Raw genomic sequence first — 22,151 nt, 5'->3', positions numbered from 1 at the left:
TCCCTCATATGACTTGCCTTTTCAGACTCTGATCATACAGGTGCCTTTTCTTTGGACTCTCTCAAGTTTTTCCATTTCCTTGTTGAAGTGCGGCGCCCAGAACTGGATGCGGTCCTCCAGCTGCAGTCTCACCAGTGCTGAGTAGAGCGGAAGAATCACCTCCTTGGTTTTGCTGGAGATGCATCAATTGATGCATGCCAGAGTATTATTTGCCCTACTGGCTACAGCATCGCACTGCCAGCTCATAGCGTGATAAGCCGGCTCCCTGCCAGCTTTGCTGATAATGCCATACCCAGTAACAAGCCATTGTCTTGCCTTTCCTAGTTTGGGAAGTGCATCATGTGTTGCCTGTTGTTTGTGAGCTACTCAGCACAACTCACAAAGACACACTCATGGACCCAGAGGGACAGCCTTCCATCTTCAGCTCCCTCTGTGCAAAAATGAAGTTTATTTCCTACCTATGGGGACTTTTTGCCATCTTGTACCAGCTATACTTTTCCCAGAGCCTGATGAAGGGACTTTGATCCCGAAAGCTTGCAGAAAAGGACAATTTTCTTGCAACTTCCCAGTTGGTCTAATAAAAGGTATCATTTTGGAACCAAGAGTTCTAGTTTTTTGTATGTCCTGTTGTTTGTGATGCATTCAGCAAGTTTATAAGGACACAAGTGAAGAACATTATTGGCAAAAGAGGCCCAAACCTCTGAGCCTGCAATTTCACCACTCGTGGGAGATGCCATAATAAACTCGAGGAGGAAGCAGATTCTTGGGATCACCCCATTATTTGGGGGAGGTTGGTATCTCCCGTTTCCTTGACACCCAAGAGACAACACAATAAGCTGTTCCAGCTGGAAGTTAGCACTGAACCCCCACTCCCATCCCAGCTCCTCTTGCACATCAGTGTCAGTAGCTCCCGAGACTGCACAGGGACACGGGTGTAGCAGAGGCATGGTGGTAACTGGGAACGGAGCTAGGTTTCCAAATGCTGGCAAGGGAGGTAACATGGTGCAATCTGCAGGCAGCACGTCACAAGAAGACGGTGAGGATGGTAAGGTTCAGAGATGGGTACGACAGAGGGGGGCTTTTTCTTTCCTCTGTGGGCCATAACGAACATCACTACACCAGTGTAGTCCCAGCAGTGTTATTCTGTGGGCATGTCTACATGAGACAATTACTGTGCACTGGCCTAATAACACCGTGCGGTAGCATGTCATGGCAAAAAACATGCTAGTAGCCTACTGTGCAGTGTTAGTAGGCTAATGCACAGTAAGTGTCACTAAATAACTGTGTGCCAGCTCTACTGCTCAGTTACTTTAGGTCCTGTGCATTCAGTTAGTGCTTTATTAAGAAAGTGCTCAACTAAATGTGCAGTATTTAAGGTACATTAATGAATGTGTCGATGTGCCCTGTGAGTAATTTTGAATAGTGGTAGTTTCTAAAGATTCCCCCCCGGGTGGGATCTTGGTGTACCAGACACCATACAGCGTAGGTGGGAAGACCTGACTCCCTGATGGAAACAGCTTTTAATTGATTTGAAGGAGAGGGATCTGGACCTCAGATCTCCTCTTTATCGGACCGGTATAATTTGCCGTTACGTCTCACAGGACACAAATGTGATCGTGGTGCCATGATGTCCTATCTCCACAGGGTGGCATTCTCTCACTTCCTCACTAGCCTGGCAAGAGGAGGTTGCAATGTCAGAAACGGGATTTTGCTCCTCTGCTTCAGCGGAATTGAGGGGCTGTCTGCATTTGGAAAGTGCCCGGGATAAACCTTTAGCAATCAGGCCTGGTTTATGACCACAATTAAGGGATGTGATTCTAGTTACAGTTACATGTCTAGTTAAACTGGATGTCAGAGGGCGAAAGTCTGTTGATACTGTTGAAAACAAATACTCGAGGCTGCAGAAATGTTTTGGAGGCAATAGGCACTTTGGTGCGTGATGGGCAAAAGCTTCCAATGTCAACGTTGTAAATATTAGGAAAAATACAGACTCTTATTTTGATTTGCTATGCATTTGCCTGATCTTTAGTGCGATGTATTCTCATTGACAAAGGCAGGGGAACATCGGGTCCCTTTTGCTCCATATCTTTATGGAGCCTGTTATAATAGAGGGGGAGAGGGAAGGTGCTGATCAGAGTGATGCATGTTGACACTACCTCGTCATATTAATTACATAAAATAAGGGTAAAGAGGCAGAACACAGCTGTCAAGGGAGAATGTAAAATATCCAGCATTGGAGATATTCAGAGTTACCCCAGACACCTGCTTGCTACCTTAGAAATAGTGTAGGGATAGGTAAATCAATGGATTACTTTGGAGGCACTGCAAAAACTCAGGTCTGAATTCTCACGATGACAGCTCACGTCTTCGTCAGGAAATGCTGTTTCATCAAGATCAAAACTTTCCATGGGGACATCCATGTTGACAAAAGCTCATTAAGAGAATATCAGAACAAAACAGCTTAAGATACCTGTTATCACCAGCTTCAGAATAGAAAAGCTGGGGTTTTCATTTAAAAACTATTTGTGCCTGACTCTTGCTTTATTCCATGGCATGCTACAAACTATAATCACAATAAACTAACATTATTATTATTTTAGTTTTTGTATTTTAGTTTCTATTATTTTAGTTATATCAGTGAGTATAATAACAAGCCCTGATGCCCCACTTCAGACTGTCTGAAATGAAGGAGACGATTCAGAAGGCTTGCACCACCATCAGAACCGCGCAAGACCTGGAACTTCAGTTTTGCTGGAAATGCTGCGAAGCTGACACGTATCATCGTTCTGCCTTAGAACGAAGCATCTCATTTGGCAGTTTCCCATGAAATGAATGGCATAACTATACGTTGCAAAACGTCAAACCAGAACATTTACATAGATCCCAAATTAAATGTTTACAAAAAATGGTTCACTGCTCAATCAAAAGATAAGGGGATTTGTTTTAAGTCTCTAAATTTAGATCTAGGCAGAGCACAGGATCTGAGGCTTGACATTGTAACTAGATAACACAGTGGGGAATTTATTGAAAAGAGCATTTATACTAAAATATCTAACTCCTGCACAGTGCCTTTTTATTGTGAGGATGTTAGTTCTTTACAAGAGAGATGGGTAACCGAGGCACAGATAGACAAAGTGATTTGCCCAAGGTCGCTCAAAAGGCCAGTGGTAAAGCAATGAATAGAACGAGCCCAGAGATCCAGCCATGTAACAACCGTGGGGCACAGCTGATCCACTGTGTGCCCCTTCCCCTCTCTGATCCTCACCTATCCCATCTGTTAGATGTGGGTAATGATAATGTAAAGCCCTACGAGATTTGTAGATGAGAAGTGGGATAAAGAATAAGATATTTAAGTTACACAAATCTTGCGTTCATCTCAGTCCCTCCCCATTTCAGTAACTGGTCTACAGCAAGGGTCAGCCCTCTTAGCACCACAAATCGGATGTTTCTTTAGCAGAAGCAGTAGGAGACTTCATGGGTACTCACAGATGCATAGGTGTAGTTGAAACAACACCTGCCTATATGTCCTCAGGTGTCGTGCTGATGCAGGTGTTGTGCTGATGACCGCCTGAGTACCTCGAATCTGGATAAAAGGAATTAAGTGTATATATTTGTAGGGCCTTAACATCATTTGGTACAAATCAACATAATGCTACTAAAGTCAGTAGACCTACGTTGCATTTGCCCATGCTGACTGAAGGGGGGAAAATCTTTTTTGGATTTTAGTTGCTGGGTGCTAGATCCAGGTAAGCTGGCATATCTCCATTGACAACAGTGGATCTACACTGCACTTTAGACAATAATAAAACCTCTCCTCTGCTACAGAAGTATTTCCATTTGGAAGAATATCAGAGCAGGGAGCCTCAACCTTACTGCTGAGCAGGAGGTGATTTCTTTAGAAATGTTGCATCCTCTCAAAAAAAGGAGTTATGAGCAATCAGGTGTCTCTATTACAGGACCTCAAGGCATCAAATCTCTCCAGCATCCTGAACTCAGCAGCCAAACAATGAGATACCACAGACTTCATGGCCACCAGCATGCATCTCACCATATTGCAAGTCAAGACAATCTCGACAGACCTGGCATCCTCTCTGAAGACTCTTGTTGTTCTAAGTATGTGCAAAACTAACAGTTGTTCCATCATTACTGCTCCCTTCCAGGGATTACCAGGAAATAGCTGACCTGCTCTCATTTTATTTTTTATATTAGCCATGACCTTGAGCTTGACCTGGAGTTGAAGTCCAGGACTCCCTCATTATCCACTCCTGGCTCTTCAGATGCTCCACTCCTCAACACTAAATCAGCAGCAACTGCTCTGCAGTGTAGTAGGTCTCCTGAGAAGATCACTTTGCTGGAATCTCCCACACGTGAGTAAACTGTAAAGAGCGCCAAGACAAAATACTTTACTTGCAGTGTCGAACAAACCTTGGCTCAAGACAAGTGTTTTAAGTTTAAAACACTTAGCCAAGTAAAAAAAATAAAAGGAAGCTCCTAGCAATCTAACAATGACTTTACCAGTTTGAACAGAGTAAATACAGATCTCTTCATCTTCCATGCCCCGGTATCCTCAAGGTTTTGTGCCAAATTCTTGATGCCTAAAGAAGGCATCTAGCAGATGACAAGGAGAGACAGGAAGGAACCAACGGTGAAAAAAAGATGAAGAGATGCAACATCCTGGCAGGGAGGATAGCTGGTCCATTATGTTTTCAAGACAGTGTCTGTCTGGGCTCTGATTTTTTTTCTTGAGACTGGGGGACAGGCTTTTCTGTTTGGCATTGGTATAACCAGATGCAAAGCCAGGGAAACTACAGCACTAAGTGCTTATAAGTGGCTGAAACTTAGCAGAAATCAGGGAGCATTGAAGAAAGGTTTGAGGGAGATCAGGGACACCTCTCAGAAAGTAGGGATGGTAAATGGAGGAAGCAGCATGATATTATGAGATTGTCTGCTATGCTAATTTAAATAGTGGCAGAACTGCAATTCAGGTGGGAATGAGAGCTAATACTGTTTCACATTTGGTTCATTGTTATACAGCTTAGGAGGCCAAAATATACAACCATTTTACATGTATCTATATTCCAATACCCAGATCTGTCCACTGTCTTGAACTGTGCATTTTTTGCATAGAATCATAGTAATTGCTATATAAGGTCAATTCAGAGGTCTGTCTAATCAAGTATCTTTGATTAGACAATGGCCAGTAGAAGATGCTTTATTCATCACCACTCCTTATGTGTTTGACTTTTGTTTCAGAAAACAAGACAAAACTGGCTTTAGAATGGACTTTTTATCCACGGTTTGGTCTTCATACATATCATATCGGGAAACGATGCGTCTTTAATGGCACTTTCCTCCGAAACAAAACCTCTGCATCAGAAAGGACCTTGGAAATGTGTTTGGGGAGAAAAAAACACGGTAAATTCTAGAACGTTTGCTAAGACTTTTCTAAGTAAAAGACTTTGGCTGCCTTCATATATTGAACTTATTGCTTGAGAAAAATTCACAGGTTTATTGTGTCTTGTGCAAACGTGGTAAAGGTTTGTGCAAGTGTGGTAAAGGGAAGGGTCTAAGTTCATATATATTATTCTTGGGGTATAGATCAGTATTACTGCTGGGATTAAAATGATGGTAAAAATTAATGGTTTGTTCTGGTTACCATCTGGATCAAACTGCAGGTTTAAAACAGGTTCATCAGTACTCATTTCACTAGGACATGCAATACAATGTGTATATAGACTGATGTTTTAAAACCTGGATGGCTAGAATAGCTCCTAAATCCATATTTAGGCATTTAAATAAGTAGCTTGAGTTGTAGAACAGCTAAGCATCCAGGAGTTGTGTGCACTCTTTACCTTTGCCAGGATTGTTTTCTAAATGCGGTGTAGGCACCGAAACTAAAGTGTCCAGACTAAGATTTTCAAAAGCAAAAAATTATTTTTTGACTGCTGGAAATGTTAGATCTGCAAAAGGCAGCTGTGTAGCATTGTCGGGGTGTGTGGGTGTGTGTGGGGGGGAATCAACACTCTTTACGGTGTCTCAGAATTGGACATCCTCCATTTAAATAACAAATTATGGTTTAACATCTTGGTCCATATCTTGCACAGGGTAATCGTAACATGTGCCTTCCCCTTCCTCCTGTTCACTTTCTGATTCTTTAAGGAAAATGCTGCCTCGTAACACAATCATATTGTACGTCCAATCCATTATCTGGATCAATTATTTGGATCGGCATCTTTGCAGTTATTTTGGCATCTTTGCATATTGTGACATAGGCCCAGACCCACGAGCCATTTCTTTTAACAGTCTCTTAACTCATCAGCAGTGCAGTCCAAGCCTCAAAGCTGAATATCAGGGCCTAGGGTTGATTCCCCCTTGCAATGTGTTCACAGCCCACCTGCGAGCATGAGGGTGTAATCACAGGAAATCTATCTCCAGCTCTTCTACATCCCACTTTATCTATTGCCCATAATTGGAGCCAAGTATTTGTGGGCAGACAAGTAGTAAGTGTGATTGCTAGAAGGGATTATTTTGAGATTCCTGTTCTAGAAAGTAGGCAGCCCACTACTTGTTTCTGCTTCTGCATTTCCTTCCTGCTGCTGAAGCAGTGTAGTGGAGAGGAGGTCAGAGGAAGTGAGAACAAGCCTCCAACTCACTCCAGGATAAAGGTGTGAACATGCTCTTGGAGCACTAAAAGCCCCTCTAAGCTTTCTAAACCAGTTTGTACAGCATAAATACATTTTTACACCGTCTATTTTGTTCAAGTCAATAGTAGCAAGAGATGAGTAACCTATCAAATGGCTGGGGAGCTCATTGCTCTTCACTGAGAGGCAATCTTATGCAACACAGAAAGACACTGTAGCTAATGTGTTTGTTGTTGTTATCAGTCCAGATATAGTGTCTTAGATCCAAGAGAAGTAAATGCTTTAAATCATGAATTAGTGATGCTTTATAGTTTGCATAATTAAATGTGACGATGTCATTTGACACAGATAATTAAGCATATATTTTTGAGCAATAGGGTAATTAACACTATAGACGACTCGCCGTTGTGGAATCTAGATTCAGCGAGTGCAATAATGTAACATAACAGAAATGCAATTGGCAGTTTATCTTTAATTTAGTTCAAGCATTTCCAATTAACTGTTTTAAGGCACACATGAATTAGAACCAGGATGCTCAGAAGTAATGGTTAATTGATATATCAAGAGCTGGGTTGGCTAAAGAGTGCCTCAAGGGTTTGGCTTATCTGCCTAACAGATAATACAGAGTTTATGGCTTTCCCAGAAAATATATTTTGTAGCCATATAAATAGCCATTTTTTTTAAACTCAGACGTTCCTGAGGAACTAAAATCCTGAGCTCCTAACTTATTTTTTATGTAAGTCAAGCCTCTCTTATGCAAGTCCATGACAGTTTTGTCTGACTGTGGACACCAAGGTTGGTCCTCAAAACAAGGGAGAATCAAGCCTCTGTCTTTTTTTGACTGCTACAACAAGGATGTCCTTTCCATCCACAACCCTGAGGAACTTTCCATAACCATAGTAATGCTTTGTGCATGTATAACACCATGCATCCAGGAACCAGACAGAATATTATAGCTATTGAAGTGTACCTGGGTGCCTGCAGTCTTGGCAAGCCTTAAAGGACTGCCAACTGAGGCAGAGATCTTTTGAGCCGGATCTTCAGCTAAGGAAAAGCACTATAGCTCCTTTCATCAGTTGTGCCAACTTATCCCAGCTGAAGAACTGGCTCACTAGGTCTCAACATTATCAAGTCAGGGGCACAGCTTGGAACAGGATCAACTGCGCTAAGCCATTGTATGCTGGTCTCACTCCATCAAAAGGTCCTATTGAAGTCAATGGCATCACACCAGCATCACGCTGTACAGATGTAATGGTGAGTCAGACCACTATGGTACTGAGTCACAAATCTACTGTTCGAGCTACTGCAGGCTCTGCCTTCCTGCATAAAAAATATGGTGGAGTATTACTTATATGAAGAGAACATCAACTATAATGACAAAGGGAAGATGTGAAAAAAGCCAGTGAAATGTCTGTACAAGCAGCATAACCAAGGTTGTAACACTTCCATGCTTGTTGCCTAAAACATGCAGCACCTGTCTCTTATCTAAGATTATTGGACCTTTAGAAAATAGAATAGCATGGTGTCGCAGGGCACCTCGGTACCCCTGCTCCTAGAGTGGAGAAACTGCCAGGGAGCAAGTGAGGGCGCCCTGGCCTGACATGACGAGCCCAGCGGAGGCTGGCTCAGGTAATGAGCGCAGCTGTGGGTTGCCGGAGCAACCAAGCGGAGCCAGCTGCCTGTAGGGGGCAGGGCCTGGCCCTTATAAAGCTCGGGGCTGAGGCCAGGCTGGCAGTTCTCTGCCAGCAGCCTGGGAGGCAGGAGCTCTGAGAGTGAGGATGTGGCAAGTACAGCTCATAATAGCCCTGGAGGCTTGAGCTATGATGATGAGTTATGGCCAGGCGGCTTGCATTTGTGTTACAGCCTAGGGGCTTGTGGTTTTGCTTTGTGTTTGTATTATCACGCCCGGAGGCTTGGGTGAGGCTGTAGGGGTTGGAGGAGGCCTCAATCACAGGGACCCCAGAGAGTGTGGGGTGCCCTAGCGCCAGGAGGGCGTATTATTGTTCATAGCACCAGGGAAGGTGCAGCTCGCACGCCAGTGTATGAGCAACTGGCGGCGAGGAGCATGGCCAGTGGGTCACGGGCGCAACCCGTAGGTTGCAGACGGGGACCTAGACCCCAGATTGCGTGTGGGGGAACATAGACCCCGAAGGCGCAGCTCGCACGCCACTGCGTGAGCAGCTGGCGGTGAGGAGCGCGGCCAGTGGGTCGCGGGCGCAACCCGTAGGTTGCGGACGGGGACCGAGACCCCAGATTGCGCGTGGGGGAACATAGCCCCCTGGCCCCAGGAAAGGGGCGGTATTACTGAGGAGCCCAGTGTGGGCGCGGCGAGCCCCCAGAGAGGGGGAACGCCCTTGTACGTTATTGAGTAGCCCAGTGTGGGCGCGGCGAGCCCCAGAGAGGGGGAATGCCCTTGTACGTTATTGAGTAGCCCAGTGTGGGCGCGGCGAGCCCCAGAGAGGGGGAATGCCCTTGTACGTTATTGAGTAGCCCAGTGTGGGCGCGGCGAGCCCCAGAGAGGGGGAATGCCCTTGTACGTTATTGAGTAGCCCAGTGTGGGCGCGGCAAGCCCCCAGAGAGGGGGAACGCCCTTGTACGTTATTGAGTAGCCCAGTGTGGGCGCGGCAAGCCCCCAGAGAGGGGGAACGCCCTTGTACGTTATTGAGTAGCCCAGTGTGGGCGCGGCAAGCCCCCAGAGAGGGGGAACGCCCTTGTACGTTATTGAGTAGCCCAGTGTGGGTGCAGCGAGCCCCCAGAGAGGGGGAATGCCCTTGTACGTTACTGAGTAGCCCAGTGTGGGCACGGTGAGCCCCAGAGAGGGGGAACGCCATTGTGTTTTATTGAGTAGCCCAGTGTGGGCGCACGGGCATAGCGAGTCCGGCCGCAGGCTAGTGCGGCAATCCCCCTCAAACCAAGGCAGGGCGCTGCGGTTGCCCCTGAGAAGACAGGGAGTAGCAGCGCGGGGAGCCAGAGTCAGGGAGGGTATCTGTGCGGTTGGCCCATAGGACCGGAGGCCCGCTAGAGAGTCCCGAAGCGGAACCACACCGGCAGGGGAGGCCCAGAGTGGGCTAGATGGGAGTCCCAGCAAGAGGCTGGGCATGAGAGAGGGAGCCCAGGGTGGGCCACATTAGAGAGACAGACCGGACAACGTCCTTTACATCTGCGAGGCTTGGGGCGTGGTATCAGGGGAGGTAGGAGCCACGCATAGCCCATAAGGCTAGGGCGCTTGGGTAGCGCCCATTGTACGGGGAGACCCACAAGGGGTCCCGGAGCTGACAGGCCCGAGGAAACACAAGGCAGCCTCCCTATTACATATTCCATCAAGACGTGGCAGGAGAGAATGGAGGGTGCCCTTGGGCCGGAGTAGCGCAGTGAGGGCCTCAAGGAGATTACGGCCCTCCGCGAGGACCCCGCCGTGACACATGGACATGAAATACCTCTCACAGGACCCTCCGGGGTCTGGCCCCATCTCACCTCCAGTCTCTTGCTGCCATACTTTGGATGCTATGGTTTGGTTTATTGAGGAGGTGGCCCTCGGGGCAGCTCCTCTGATTCCTTTGCCAGCCAGCTCTGTCCTTGCTTCGAGGTCTGTCTCACACCTGGGGGTTTCCACTTCCCTTGGGGTGCTTCCCTTTTAAGAGACCACCCCCTTTGGGCTTCCAAGCATCTGTTGGCCTTGCCCTCCACAAGCATCCTGGTCTTGCCCCTCTTTTCTTTGGCCAAGCTCTCAGCCCTGGTCCAGTGTCTGAGACCTCAGCTCCTGGGTCTCATCCCTGACTTGTATGCTGCCCCTCTTGGGGCTCCAGTTTTGCTTTGCTAGCCTCAGTCTCCTCAGCTTTGGTCTAGTTCCCAAATTTATCCAGCATAACTTGCGTGTTAAGGAAATAATTTCTTTTTTTGTTACAACCTGGTTAGAAATTGACTGCAGAAATGGCATCCCCATGGCAACCCCTTGTGACAACTGCTACAACTGTCCAGAACACAGTTTGAACTTTCACAGATTTGGATCAACGAGGCCAGTGGTGAATTTTGGATGGTATGTTCATAATCTGGATGGAATTTCTTATTTTTAAATACATAATCATATATTAAATTATTGGTAGTATATTATTGCTGAATACAGGAACCTGAAATGGAACAATATTTGATTTCAAAACCCGCCACCATATACTATATGGCGATGATACATAATTAAAGAAAAAGCCTGGAAACGTTTTCAGGGAGTGGAGGCAATGGACCAGTGGTGTCAAACATATAGCCCACAGGCCGGATCTGGAATCGGAGGGATCCAATTCGATTTGGAGAGATTAAAGGGTCTTCTGATTTGATTCGGATTTGGAGATTTGGCCACTGAATTGGGCCGAGCCTCCGCTGAATCGAATCAGCGACCGATGCTTCGCACAACCCTAATTACAGCCAAAGATACTGTGACAAAGATGTGGTCACAAAAAAATGTCAGAGTTAAAGAAGAATTGGAGAAGACTGTCATGAAAGGGTATTAAGAGCCAGGTTATAGAGGTAGTGGTGAGGAAGGACTGTTTTCTCCAGATTGAAGGCACATGTCTGCAGTGCTGTGCTAAGCTTGAAACAAGGTCCAAGGTTAATGGACAAAATAAGCTAGATGGCTTTAATGGAGACTTCAGACCTGATTCAAAAAGGGATTTAAGCACCTATTATAAATTTAAGACTCTGAAAAATCCCATTGAAATCAGTGGTGCTCTCTGAGTATTTAAAAGTGCACAGGTGCTTCTGTGCTTTGGGTGAAAAAGAGAACCTCCAGATCCAAGATGAAATACAGAGTGAAAATTGTTTGTTGTAGAGAGTGGAAAACACACCCCAATAGACCAATAACAGTGAGGAATATGCTATCTGGAAAAGACATATGGATTTCATTATTAACGTGAATTGAAGCGGTTGATAAAATGCTATAATAGAGTACACTTGGAATTCAGTATTTTTAATGAATATTAACACACACATTTTACTGAAAGGGAGCCAAGTATTGACAGGCCTCTATAGAAAGATTTAGCAGCTTTATGACTCTTCCTTCTTCTTCTGCTTCTCTCTTTTTTTTTTTTTTTTTTACAGTGAAAAGTATAAAAAGAGAGTAGATACATTTATCCCTCTTCAGCATTTGCCGCAGATTCCTTGGTAAGTATCTGCATTTAAGCACAGGCGACAGCTATGAATACATGGGGTTGGATTCTGACCATTGTTGCCCTTGAAAAGTCATGGAGTAATTCAGCCAGAATCAATGGATTTAAGTGGTGTAAAGTAAGGTCTTGTGTCTGGAGAAGTCCAACTGGGTTTCATAAGAATGAGCAGATAGGGTTTGTATGGATACACTGAGCCCCTGCAAACATCCTCCAACCTGGGAAGTGTAGCAGGGAATCTCTTCTTTCTACAGAACATTTTAACCCCTTGAGATTTTTTAAGGTCGTTCCTCTGGAGTAAATGCTGTGTTATATTTGTCTGCTACATTTTTCCTAAGGAGTAAATTGAGAATACTCTGGGGTAAACATATGCTGCACCTACACCCTTAGTTATGTACAAAAAGAACCATGATTCTTTGCTCCTTTCACGTACCGTATTTACAGTAGTGCTCCTTAACTGGGATTTGAAACTCATGCCTCCTCAGCTGCCAGACTGGTTATTGTCTTGTGGAGTTAGTCTGTAAACATTTTAAGGCGAGGATGGTTCCTTAGGATAGGTGTGCACAGTTCATGGCATAAATGCTCCATGCTAGGGCACTAAAAAGAGCTAATTTTTTTACTCAAATATCTGAATAGGTGGGTTTAATATAGGGATTACAACGACAGGTGTCACCACTGTCTGGTGCTGCCTGGGCAATCTATTATTCAGGAAAAGCAGTGTCACCACTATATCATAAGAATATTGTTTGTCTTTAATAACATTGACAGAGGAAAAAAGAAAGGGATGGGGGGGGGGGGGGGGGAAACCCTCTCTGAGTCCAGGTAGGACTTATGTTTCTGCCCTTCTATTAATGTGTCTCCTGACTTAAGTCTTTGGCAAAATAAATGACAAGTTACTATCTTTGGTAGTAACTAATTACTGTGCAGTATATTTAAGCCACGTAAATGCATGTGTAGACATGCCCTGTGTGTCTCCTTAGCTATACTGCTACAGGAGTAGCACTATAGCTGCAATGTTGCTATTGTAGCTATACTGCAGCAGTGTAGCTGCAATCTCCATAGCATGAACGCTGCAGTCTCCACACCATGAATGCAGTGATATTGGTATGAATGGCCGTTTCTAGAAGCTGATGGGAGATAAGCAGGGGAGCTGCAGAAGGCATGTGCATGTGCACATGTGAATGCCTGCCAGCCTATAGCTTAACACATTCTGGACAAAACATGAATAAAAACAATTCATTAGCAACCTTGTAGCCATGCTGAGCAGAGAAATCCAGCTCTAATAGCCCCTGGAGTCTGAATGACTGTGGAAGTCCCCTGATGTCATTAAACCACGTATGCTGCTGCCTCTGCTGAATCTGGGTAAACCGGGACCTTCATTCCCTAAGTTTAACAAACTGGTGCCTTTCATAATCACTAAATTCGAATGGTATTAAAAAAAAATCAAATAAAATATTAAAATGTTTGGGCAAAGAGTGCTTTTTTAGGACCAGATTGCAGTTAAAGCTAAGTGTTATTGTCAACTGTCTGCTCTCAGGACTTCATTCTGGATGACACTGCCAAAAGCAGCTCTGTTTTCTCCTTTTTGAGCTTTTTGTTTTATGTTGGATACATTTTAAGAACCACACAGAAGCTGCAAGGATGCTGACAGTTCTCCTTGCATGTAATGCTTTGTAAACACTTTAATTCATTGGTCATAAAATACATCTTCCCACATGTGCAAATTGCCCATTGTGAAAACAAACTGCTGTTTCTGTATAAACTGCATGAAAATGGTGCATGCATGCCAACAAAATCATGTGCACAAGTTTTCTGGTGCATGACTCTTGTTATGGGCAAAAGTTCGAGAGCAGGCATCTATGGGTGCATCTACACATGCAAGCATGTACGCTTGCAGCAGCTCAAGTAGAAGCAGTGCAAATATGAGCCAGGGCTTTTTGCTTCAGCCCACATGCTCAGACATGCACTTTGGTGTGGAGCAAATTGTGCCACTTGGGGCAAAATAACCCTGCCTGGCTCCTCCCAGATCTGCAGCCAGGGGGAACTAGAGCCCAGGGCCAGTACCTGTCCTAGCTCCAGCAGTATAAAAAGCTGCCCTGGCAAGTAGTTCAGGGCTACTAGTTCTCAGGAGCTTCTGGGGCCCAGCCAATTGGTACCTGGGGACACTACCCGCTGTACCAGATGGACTGCCGACGCAGCCCTGAGAGTTCCCTGCACCCTCTACCCACTGCAGCAGGCTGGCAGTCGGGGCTGCTGCCTGGCTGTGACCTGCTGCCACCTGCCAGACCCGGATGGGGACTGCACAGCCAGTAGAGGCAGATGCCCCTCTGGGCCAGCTGCCACTGGGCTGTGGTTGCAGGGTTGGCCTCTGTGTGGCACTACTGCCACGTGTGCCCCCTGTCCAGCCATCTGGGCAGCTATCGCCCAGAAGATGTTCCAGGTGTGGTGGCCTGCTTTGAACTGTCAAAGCATGACCTCCTGGCCCCATTTGGCCAGGAGGTCAGCCACAGCCAGCTGGGTCCAAGGTGCCAGATCCAAGCAGGCAGGGTACTGCCACTGGCCTCCCTAGCAGGAATTACGGTGTTCCCTATTGGAAAACTGAAAAATCCCTGATAAAAAAAATCCCAAAGTCACTCTGTAAAATACCCCCAAATCCATGTTCCTCCACAAGTAAAACAAAAAAAAAATCACTATAAAGAGAGAGAGAGAGAGACAGAGACGGTGATCAGTTGGACAACGTTTTATTGATATATCTACAGTGTTAAAGCAAGTCTCTTATCATAATAATAAAGTGAACTCTAAATACGTGTTTCACGAATACATATTTTGCTGCAGTGGCCCCCACACAGGGGTTACAGCTCCCCATCAGGGGATTCGGCCCTCACATAAGGAGTACGGCCCCCCAACAGGGGATTTGGTCCCCACACAAGGGCTATGGCCCCCCAACAGTTTTTTAAACTTCAATTTTTTTCCAGGGGTCTAATTTTCTCCCCGCCCTGCAAACTTGTAGCGTGGGGAACATTTTTTCATGCCTTTGCCCCGTCTCAAAGGGGTTTGAGGCAGGGCAAGAGGCACATGTGCACTCATCTGGACGCGCCCTGTATGTCTTTTGTCTCTAGTGGGTTATGGAATAGAGAAAATCCCACACAATTTACTGATTCGTTTTGATGCACTGGCTGGGGGAGTATTGATTGCACGATTTCACAATGATTACACACTTAATTCATACAACACAATTTTATTTTAAAATTCTTTGCTACGCATATAACACTGCTTAGCTTTAAGAAATACCACAAACGTTAAGAACACAATAACTACATATATCAGAAACAATGCTCCGAATGCACTTCCTTCCCAAACAATGCTATAAGAATTAGTATTACAAAAACAACTACAATTACAACTAAAAGTTAAATTTGAATCAATACTATTATTTTCATAATATACTTACAATCCTAGAATTCTGAGAAGCCAAACACCTAAATACGGTTTCATTCCTCAGTAGTACAATTTAATGGGTTGGCCTCAGTAGTACGGTTCAATGGGCTCGCCTCAACAATACGATTCAATGGGCTCGCCTCAGCAGTGATAGGACTAAGTCCCCTTCCTTCAGTCCCTTTCGGGCGCTCTGCAGCTTCAGCGTGAACTAAGAGATTCGTGTTCACGGAGAGGGTGGTTCAGGTGATCAGTCTGATCTGGCCTACACCTGCGATTCTTCCTTCGTTGTTCTGCAAGTATAGTCACCTCCAATTTGGGAGAGTAAGTTACAGTTTTTATTGAGTGAGTTACCGTCCTGGGCTCCTCCTACTCAAACCTGTCATTACCCCCAAATTTGGGCTCGGATCTTACTCAACATATTCTTTTGCTTAGTAATTAGTTTATTTTGTTGATCATTTTAATTACTTTGGGGAACTTCCATATCACTGCAAGTGACCTTTTCTTTCCAATTTTTTCAAAAGGCTCTAGGGTTTGATCTCTTGGAACTCAGGATATTTGCTTTAAGGATCATTGTTAGGTTCTCTTTGTAAAAGACCTCTAAAGATAAAATTAAAAAGTTAAAACTTTGAGCAAAGTCTGGATCTTCCACACGTAGTCCAAAATAATGACCTAGATAAGGAGATAAATCTTATCTTCTTCCTGAAACTGGCTAATGGGCAACCATCACAAACATTCAAACTATTTCATTCAATATGACATCTTTCAGTTGTGTTGCTTTCCCTATTTTTACTTTGCTCAGTCCCAAACCAGAAGGAAACTCCTTTGAGGAGGAGTTCTTTTTTTCTGGTTAAATAAACACCCCTCTGTTTTGACATCACCTAGTCCATTTTTAATAATTGATGAAGCAGGTTTCTTAGAGATCTTGTTTATATAGGAGCTTCCAAGATGCTCCAGGCTACGTCATCAGTTGTAGAACAACATAAATCCACAAAGAAGTCAATGGAAATATATTTTCAATGGACCTGAATGTCTGCCCCTTGGGGATGAGACATTTCCAAAGTTATATGGCACTATCTGAGATACTAGAGGTACCTGATTCGAGCTAGTGGTACTGAGGCTGGTTAAGGATGTATGACACTTCCTATTATAAAGAACCTATTTTTATAATTTATAACTTTACAATGTGGGTTGAAATGATCCCTTTCACCTGTCGGCTGGCATAATTTGGTTGATCTTCTTTCAAAAAGAGTAACAAATTAAACCAATAGAGCTGTGCCACTTGACAGCATCTGGGGATCTGGTTTGTCAGGCAAGCATCTTTGGATAGATGTGATATCTTTTATTAAGACCAACTGAGTAATTGGAAAAAAGTTGTTAGCAAGCTTTTGGGTGCAGTCACCCTTCTACAGGCACAGGGATTGGGGAGTCTCTGGTGTTTGTCACTTATGTGCTTTGAGATACATGGGAGAAAAAGTGTTAAATTCATATTTTACCAAATCATGAATAGCATTCAACAGATAATAGACTTTGTATTTTTTTAGAAGCCATCCTAGTAAAAGGAATGCTTTAGTTGGATCTTTCACACAGATCTGTATCTGGAGAGGTTAAAATGTTCCAACTTTGTTAGATGGTGCGATCTGGAAAGTCAAGCCACTTGTACAAAGAGACCTTGCAATTGCCTCACTTGCTTTTCTCCTGTCCTCAGTGTTCCCTATCATGTGAAGGAGAAACAGAAGGAATTAGCAAGGGAAAGGAATGAAGTGAAAAATCTAGACAGATGGAAACCTGCTCCACTACTGCGCCAGACTTTGCTTATTCCTTCACCGCTACGAAGAATAAAAACATCATGAGCTGCAATGGGAAGGTCTTTCTGAAGAATAATTTTGTCAGCTACAGATAATAAAAAGAAGAGCTTTAATATCCTGCTGTGAATACCATTGGATGTGGTTTCTGACTTCAGTGGCTCATGTATCCTGGTGTGGCAATTACTGTAGATATCCAGTTTTCATTTACTGGTTTCTTGTTGAGTTCTGGATTGTCTCTTGTTCACTATTACCCTGAACAAAAGCTCCAAACTATTTTCTTGTACTAGTTGTTCAAAGCTAAATAAGGTATTGAATAGAGACGCACTGAGAATGTAGTGCATCCCTATTTATAATACAAAAGAACAGAGATTTCTTTTTTGTTTCATGATATGTTACTTCCCCAAACTGATTATTTCTATGCCACAAATGTGTTCCTCTGGAGTAATTGCTGGAATTCAAAACTTCTTCCGAGGGTAACAGTAGAGTCTCTGGTATATACTCTAACTTTATTCTATGGAGCCCTCTACCAAGGCATCTCAGAGAGCTTTGAACCTGAATTGATTTTCACAGCATTGCATCTAAGTGGGTGAGCATTATCTCACATTTATCTCTTGAAGCCCATCTCACACCTGATTTGAAAACCATACACTAGTGCTAATATAATGTCCCTGTTCCAAAGAGCCTCTCATCTAAATAAGACAAGACTTAGACATGAACACAGACAAGTGGAGGAGAAGAGAAGGAAGACCAGAGGAGCAATGACAAGAGCACAAGGTTACTTTCACCACTGTGTGACAACTAGTGAGTTGCAAGTCAGTAACAGTTAAATCATTCAAGTTTTTAAATGATTCAGAGAAAACAACAGTGTCATTTTTTTGGTAGTATTTAATACTTTGCTGAGCTGTTTTTGCGCTCTGGAGCTACAGTTCATGCCACCATTACAGCTTGACCTAAGGTTGCTTACAGAGAAGCGCTGTAACTGCAGGACTGATTTTGTGCTTGCTTCTTTCCCATTCAAAGAGCTTTAGCTGCTTTCTAAGTGCACCATAGAGACACTTTGCCAGTAAGAATGCTTTTTAACTTCTCTGTTGATGCATAATGGAAAGAAACAATTTTTAAAGGAAGCACTGTACTGTGAAAACAATAGCCCCATGAAATACATAATGGACAATGTTCTCTTGGCTGCTTGCTTCAGTTTTTTTCTTTTCTCTTGGCCAACAATTATTTCACCAGCTTCCCGCTTTTCATTCTGTATGTCCCTGGGTGCTTTAAAGGACATGGTCTAACATCAAGGAAGTCTACTGCTTCTTTAGGGACTTGGGGAGATGTGGTGGAAACAGCTTTGGTAGCGTAGAGTCATCCTACGCTTGGGATGGTGTAGAGTCATCCCACACTTAGCTGGCCAGGGATTTGGGGGTTCCTTAAGTTTTAGGGTGCCTGTTTCTGAGAGACCAAGTGGAAGTCACCCCAAATCAGTGCTCAGTCCTGAAAACTGTGCCATAGGTAGTTAAAATGTCTGCGGTAAGTGGCTATTCATAACATTAGCTATTCATTTCAGTGGAGCAGAACAGGGATTAGCTATGGTGGCACATCATGTTCCCTGGGGCGCCCACTCTGCAGTGGCTCTGTTTTAATAGGAAGGTAGGGGGAAAGGTAGAGAAGGGAATGATTAGTAGCAGTGTTTTTCTCTATGTTTCTGGAGCCATACCGAAGCAGTGGTTCCAGCAGAAACCACACTGAGAAGCTGGCGAACTTAGAGAGCTCACTCCACATGTGCAGTCCAGTTGAAGGGGAGTACAGTCACACCCCTTAGATCTGTCCCTGGACCTTGACCTTAGTACTTGTGATCATCATTTGGAAAACCCATGTTTACCCTTATATTTATCCAGTGAAATATTATGGCCTATTGAAATCAATGGGGGTCTTCACTTAGAGTAGAACCTTACTCTGTGAAGTAGTAGCATTAAGATTAATGGCACACTAATGTGATACTGGGTGTGTCTACATGAGTCATTATGGTGCAGTAGCAATGAGATACTGTACTGTAACTCGTTGCTACAGTGCAGAAGCATTGGGAAAAAATGTGCAGCGATGGTACTGCGCAGTAATGCCAGCAGTGCACAATAATGCTAATGTGAGTACTAAATGACTGCGCAGTAACAATTGCATAGTCTGCCGCATGTGTAGATGTGGCTGCTCAGAATAAGTAACGTTGTTAAACTCCAGGTTAATATTAATGCATGTATTCGTATGTAAAAAACTAATTGAATAAGTTATTGTATTTACTATCAGAAACTATGACTTGTACAAACTGTGTGCACAGAGGTGCATGGCTTTGAGGAACAGGATGTTAGAATTAATTATGCAATGTTGATAAAAATAAGTGTTTAGGCAGATTTAATGTTAGTATTTGCTCACTAGACAATCCAGAGTCTGAATTTATACAGCTGCAAACCTCCAGTTTTGATGCTGTACCATCTCACCACTTCTCTTTTCTATTGCAGATATAAACCAGAGCTGCAAGGGCTTAGAATGGCTGGGTTGTGAAGGCAGGCTTTGCAATTAGCCAGGGGTCAAGTCAAGTAACACGGAAGAATTGCTCTGCATTTCTTCAGCTGACGTTGCAGAATTGCCAGTGCCACCTCCCAGTGTACGTAACACTGTCCATCACACTGGCCATTCTGCTGCGTATCTGCTTAGGAAGCCAAATGTCTTTCCCTTTTATCTCTGCAGCAAAATTAATGCAGTGCCAAATTCAGAGTAGAAATATAAAATCCTTGTCACAGCAACTTGCATCAGTATATTAAAATAATATGGGGAAAACATTACTAAATTTGGCATCTCGCAAGTAGGGTAACTATGTTGATCACATGTCTATAAATTATATCATGTACTCCCAGCTAAGTAAGATCTTGTACCCATGACAAGCTCTATGGTTCTGCAGAGAGGTAAGACCAGTTATTAGCCGTATGCTCTTATGTAGCGGACTTACTGATACAGCCCAGCAGCCTGGGCTTGGAGAATCTTTACTGTGATTGGTGGAGCCTGTCCACCAATCAGGTAATGCTGGGAAGGTAATGCTGGCTTGCCCCACCCCTGCCAGGGGGGAAGGGGAGGGGAGAACCCCAGACCTGGTTGTAGCCTACTCTTTGCAGGTCTGCCAACACCCCAGGGTAGAGCCTCCAGAGTGAATAAAAGGAGCTGTGTGCCCAGCATGAGAGATGTGTCAAGGGACAGAGAAGAGGATGGACTAAGAAGAGCTGGTTGGTGTGAGTTGGCCAGTGGGCAGAACCAGGACCCCGAGGAGCCCAAAGATACCTCTTCATGAGTGGGAGTGGTGAGCGGTTGCGTCCTCAGTTGCACCGCGGGGAACACGGTGTCGGTGCATGGCTCGGTGCATGGAGCCCAGACCCTGGGAGCTGCAGGAGGAAGCTCTGGTCTGAAACCCCCTGGCGAGCGGCTGGGACCTCGATGCATGCACCAGCACAGGGAGCCCAGACTCTAGGAGGTGCACGAGGTGGCTCAGGTCTGTGATCCCTGGCAAGCGGCCAGCGAACTCAGTGCAGGCGACGCTGCATGGAGGATCCGGGAGACGGATTGGGCCCCAGCGCTGCACGAGGTGGCCCAGGCCTCCAACCCCCAGCAGAAGGCAGAGCCCTCAGTGCACGTGACGGTGCACAGGGCCACCTGCGAGTGGCAGCCCAAGGGGAGCCAGTGGCCTGGGAGGCCACGCCTGTGAGTAGCAACTTGGCCCAGGGAGTGAGGACCACCCATCCAGGTCCTGGAGTCAGGACTTGTTTGGGAAGGGATTGCCACAGGGGAGGGGAGCTACCCCGGCTGTATGGAAGTTCATCCCCAGGGAAGCTTGCGCTAATTGGTTGTTGAGGTGCCTTATATTTTGTGGGACAGTGCCTCCTAGTCTGTGACACTGCCTGCGCCTTATATTCTGTGAGCATTTTAACTTCGTATATTAGTAGTTTACTAGAGTCTTAAGTTTAAACTCCTTAGGGGACACTGTTGGGACCCCTTCCCTGATGGTTATATATACTTATCCGTGCATATTTGTGTTTTGACTGCTGTTTAATTGTATTTATACGTGCTCACCTATATTTACCTGTTGTTGGCCTATTCTAAATCCACTGTTCACATTGTTTGGGGCTACCTGGAGGGGTGCAATCTTTCAGCCTTTATCTGTAGGACATAGTATTATATGATAATTGTATATGGTTTTTAATATATATCTGTATACTTTATTAATATAGATCTGCATAATTGAAATGTTAATATTTATCTGTATAATCTGTTTATTATTTGTATATCTGTATAAACATATATATGTTTTTAATAAACACATACACACACATATATATATGTATATATGTTTGTTAAAAGCAATTCTCTTAATTCTTGTATATATTAATAAATCTGTACATACTTAAGTATCTCTTGTCCTGGCCTGAGTCTATAGGGAGTTGGAGGATCTGGCCTGGATACTGCAGATCCCTCTCGCTGCACTCTTGCCTGCCCACCATCCCTTCTATCTGGAGAGGGGAGCAGAGTACTTGGGTGCACCCAGGTTACAGTTAGAAGACACTTTCCTTTTTTCTTAGAAGTCAATTCAGTGATGGCAGATAGCATTGGATAGGCAGATGTGGAGAAAGTGGTCACTAGCTGACCAAAGGGCATCTGCAGCAAAGGCTGTGACGATGCAGACTTTCTCACCGTGTCCTGCTAGTGCAGGGGCGGGGCAATTATTCTGGGCAGAGAGCAGCTTACTGAGTTCTGGTAAAACATCAAGGGCCACATGACAAGCAGTCCAGGGCAGATTAATATTAATTTTCTAAATTTTTTAGGGGCCCCGCGGGCCAGATAGAGTGGCCTGGCAGGCCACATCTGGCCCCCTGGCCGCATTTTGCCCACCCCTGTGCTAACGTGTCTTCATCCTGATGCAGGGGTACCACTTCTGCTCTTAGGGAGGGAGCTCAATCTTCAAAGCTCTCTCAGCCCTTGACCTTTGTGCTGAGAATGACAGAGATGCCAATCACAGGCAATGATATTTGTGATGTGGAGCGTTGTGATGTATTCCACGGAGGTTTTCTGTAGTCGTTGCCTGT

General features: G+C 44.7%; 1 protein-coding gene across 1 annotated transcript; it reads left to right on the top strand.

Moving 5' to 3' along the window:
* The first annotated feature begins 835 nt into the window (after positions 1–835).
* On the top strand, positions 836–21,479 carry SPATS1 (spermatogenesis associated serine rich 1). Its single transcript, XM_019480871.2, has 7 exons — positions 836–1,045; positions 3,957–4,113; positions 4,210–4,367; positions 5,254–5,415; positions 10,557–10,677; positions 11,730–11,792; positions 16,938–21,479. Exons 1-7 carry the CDS (start codon positions 946–948, stop codon positions 17,080–17,082), a joined length of 906 nt encoding a protein of 301 aa, XP_019336416.1. The 5' UTR covers positions 836–945; the 3' UTR covers positions 17,083–21,479.
* The last annotated feature ends 672 nt before the right edge of the window (positions 21,480–22,151 follow it).

This window comes from Alligator mississippiensis, chromosome 1 (assembly GCF_030867095.1).
Source record: "Alligator mississippiensis isolate rAllMis1 chromosome 1, rAllMis1, whole genome shotgun sequence".
Classification (NCBI taxonomy): Eukaryota; Metazoa; Chordata; order Crocodylia; family Alligatoridae; genus Alligator; species Alligator mississippiensis.
The sequence above is the reverse complement of the archived record's forward strand: the minus strand, read 5'-3'. Positions and strand labels throughout refer to the sequence as shown.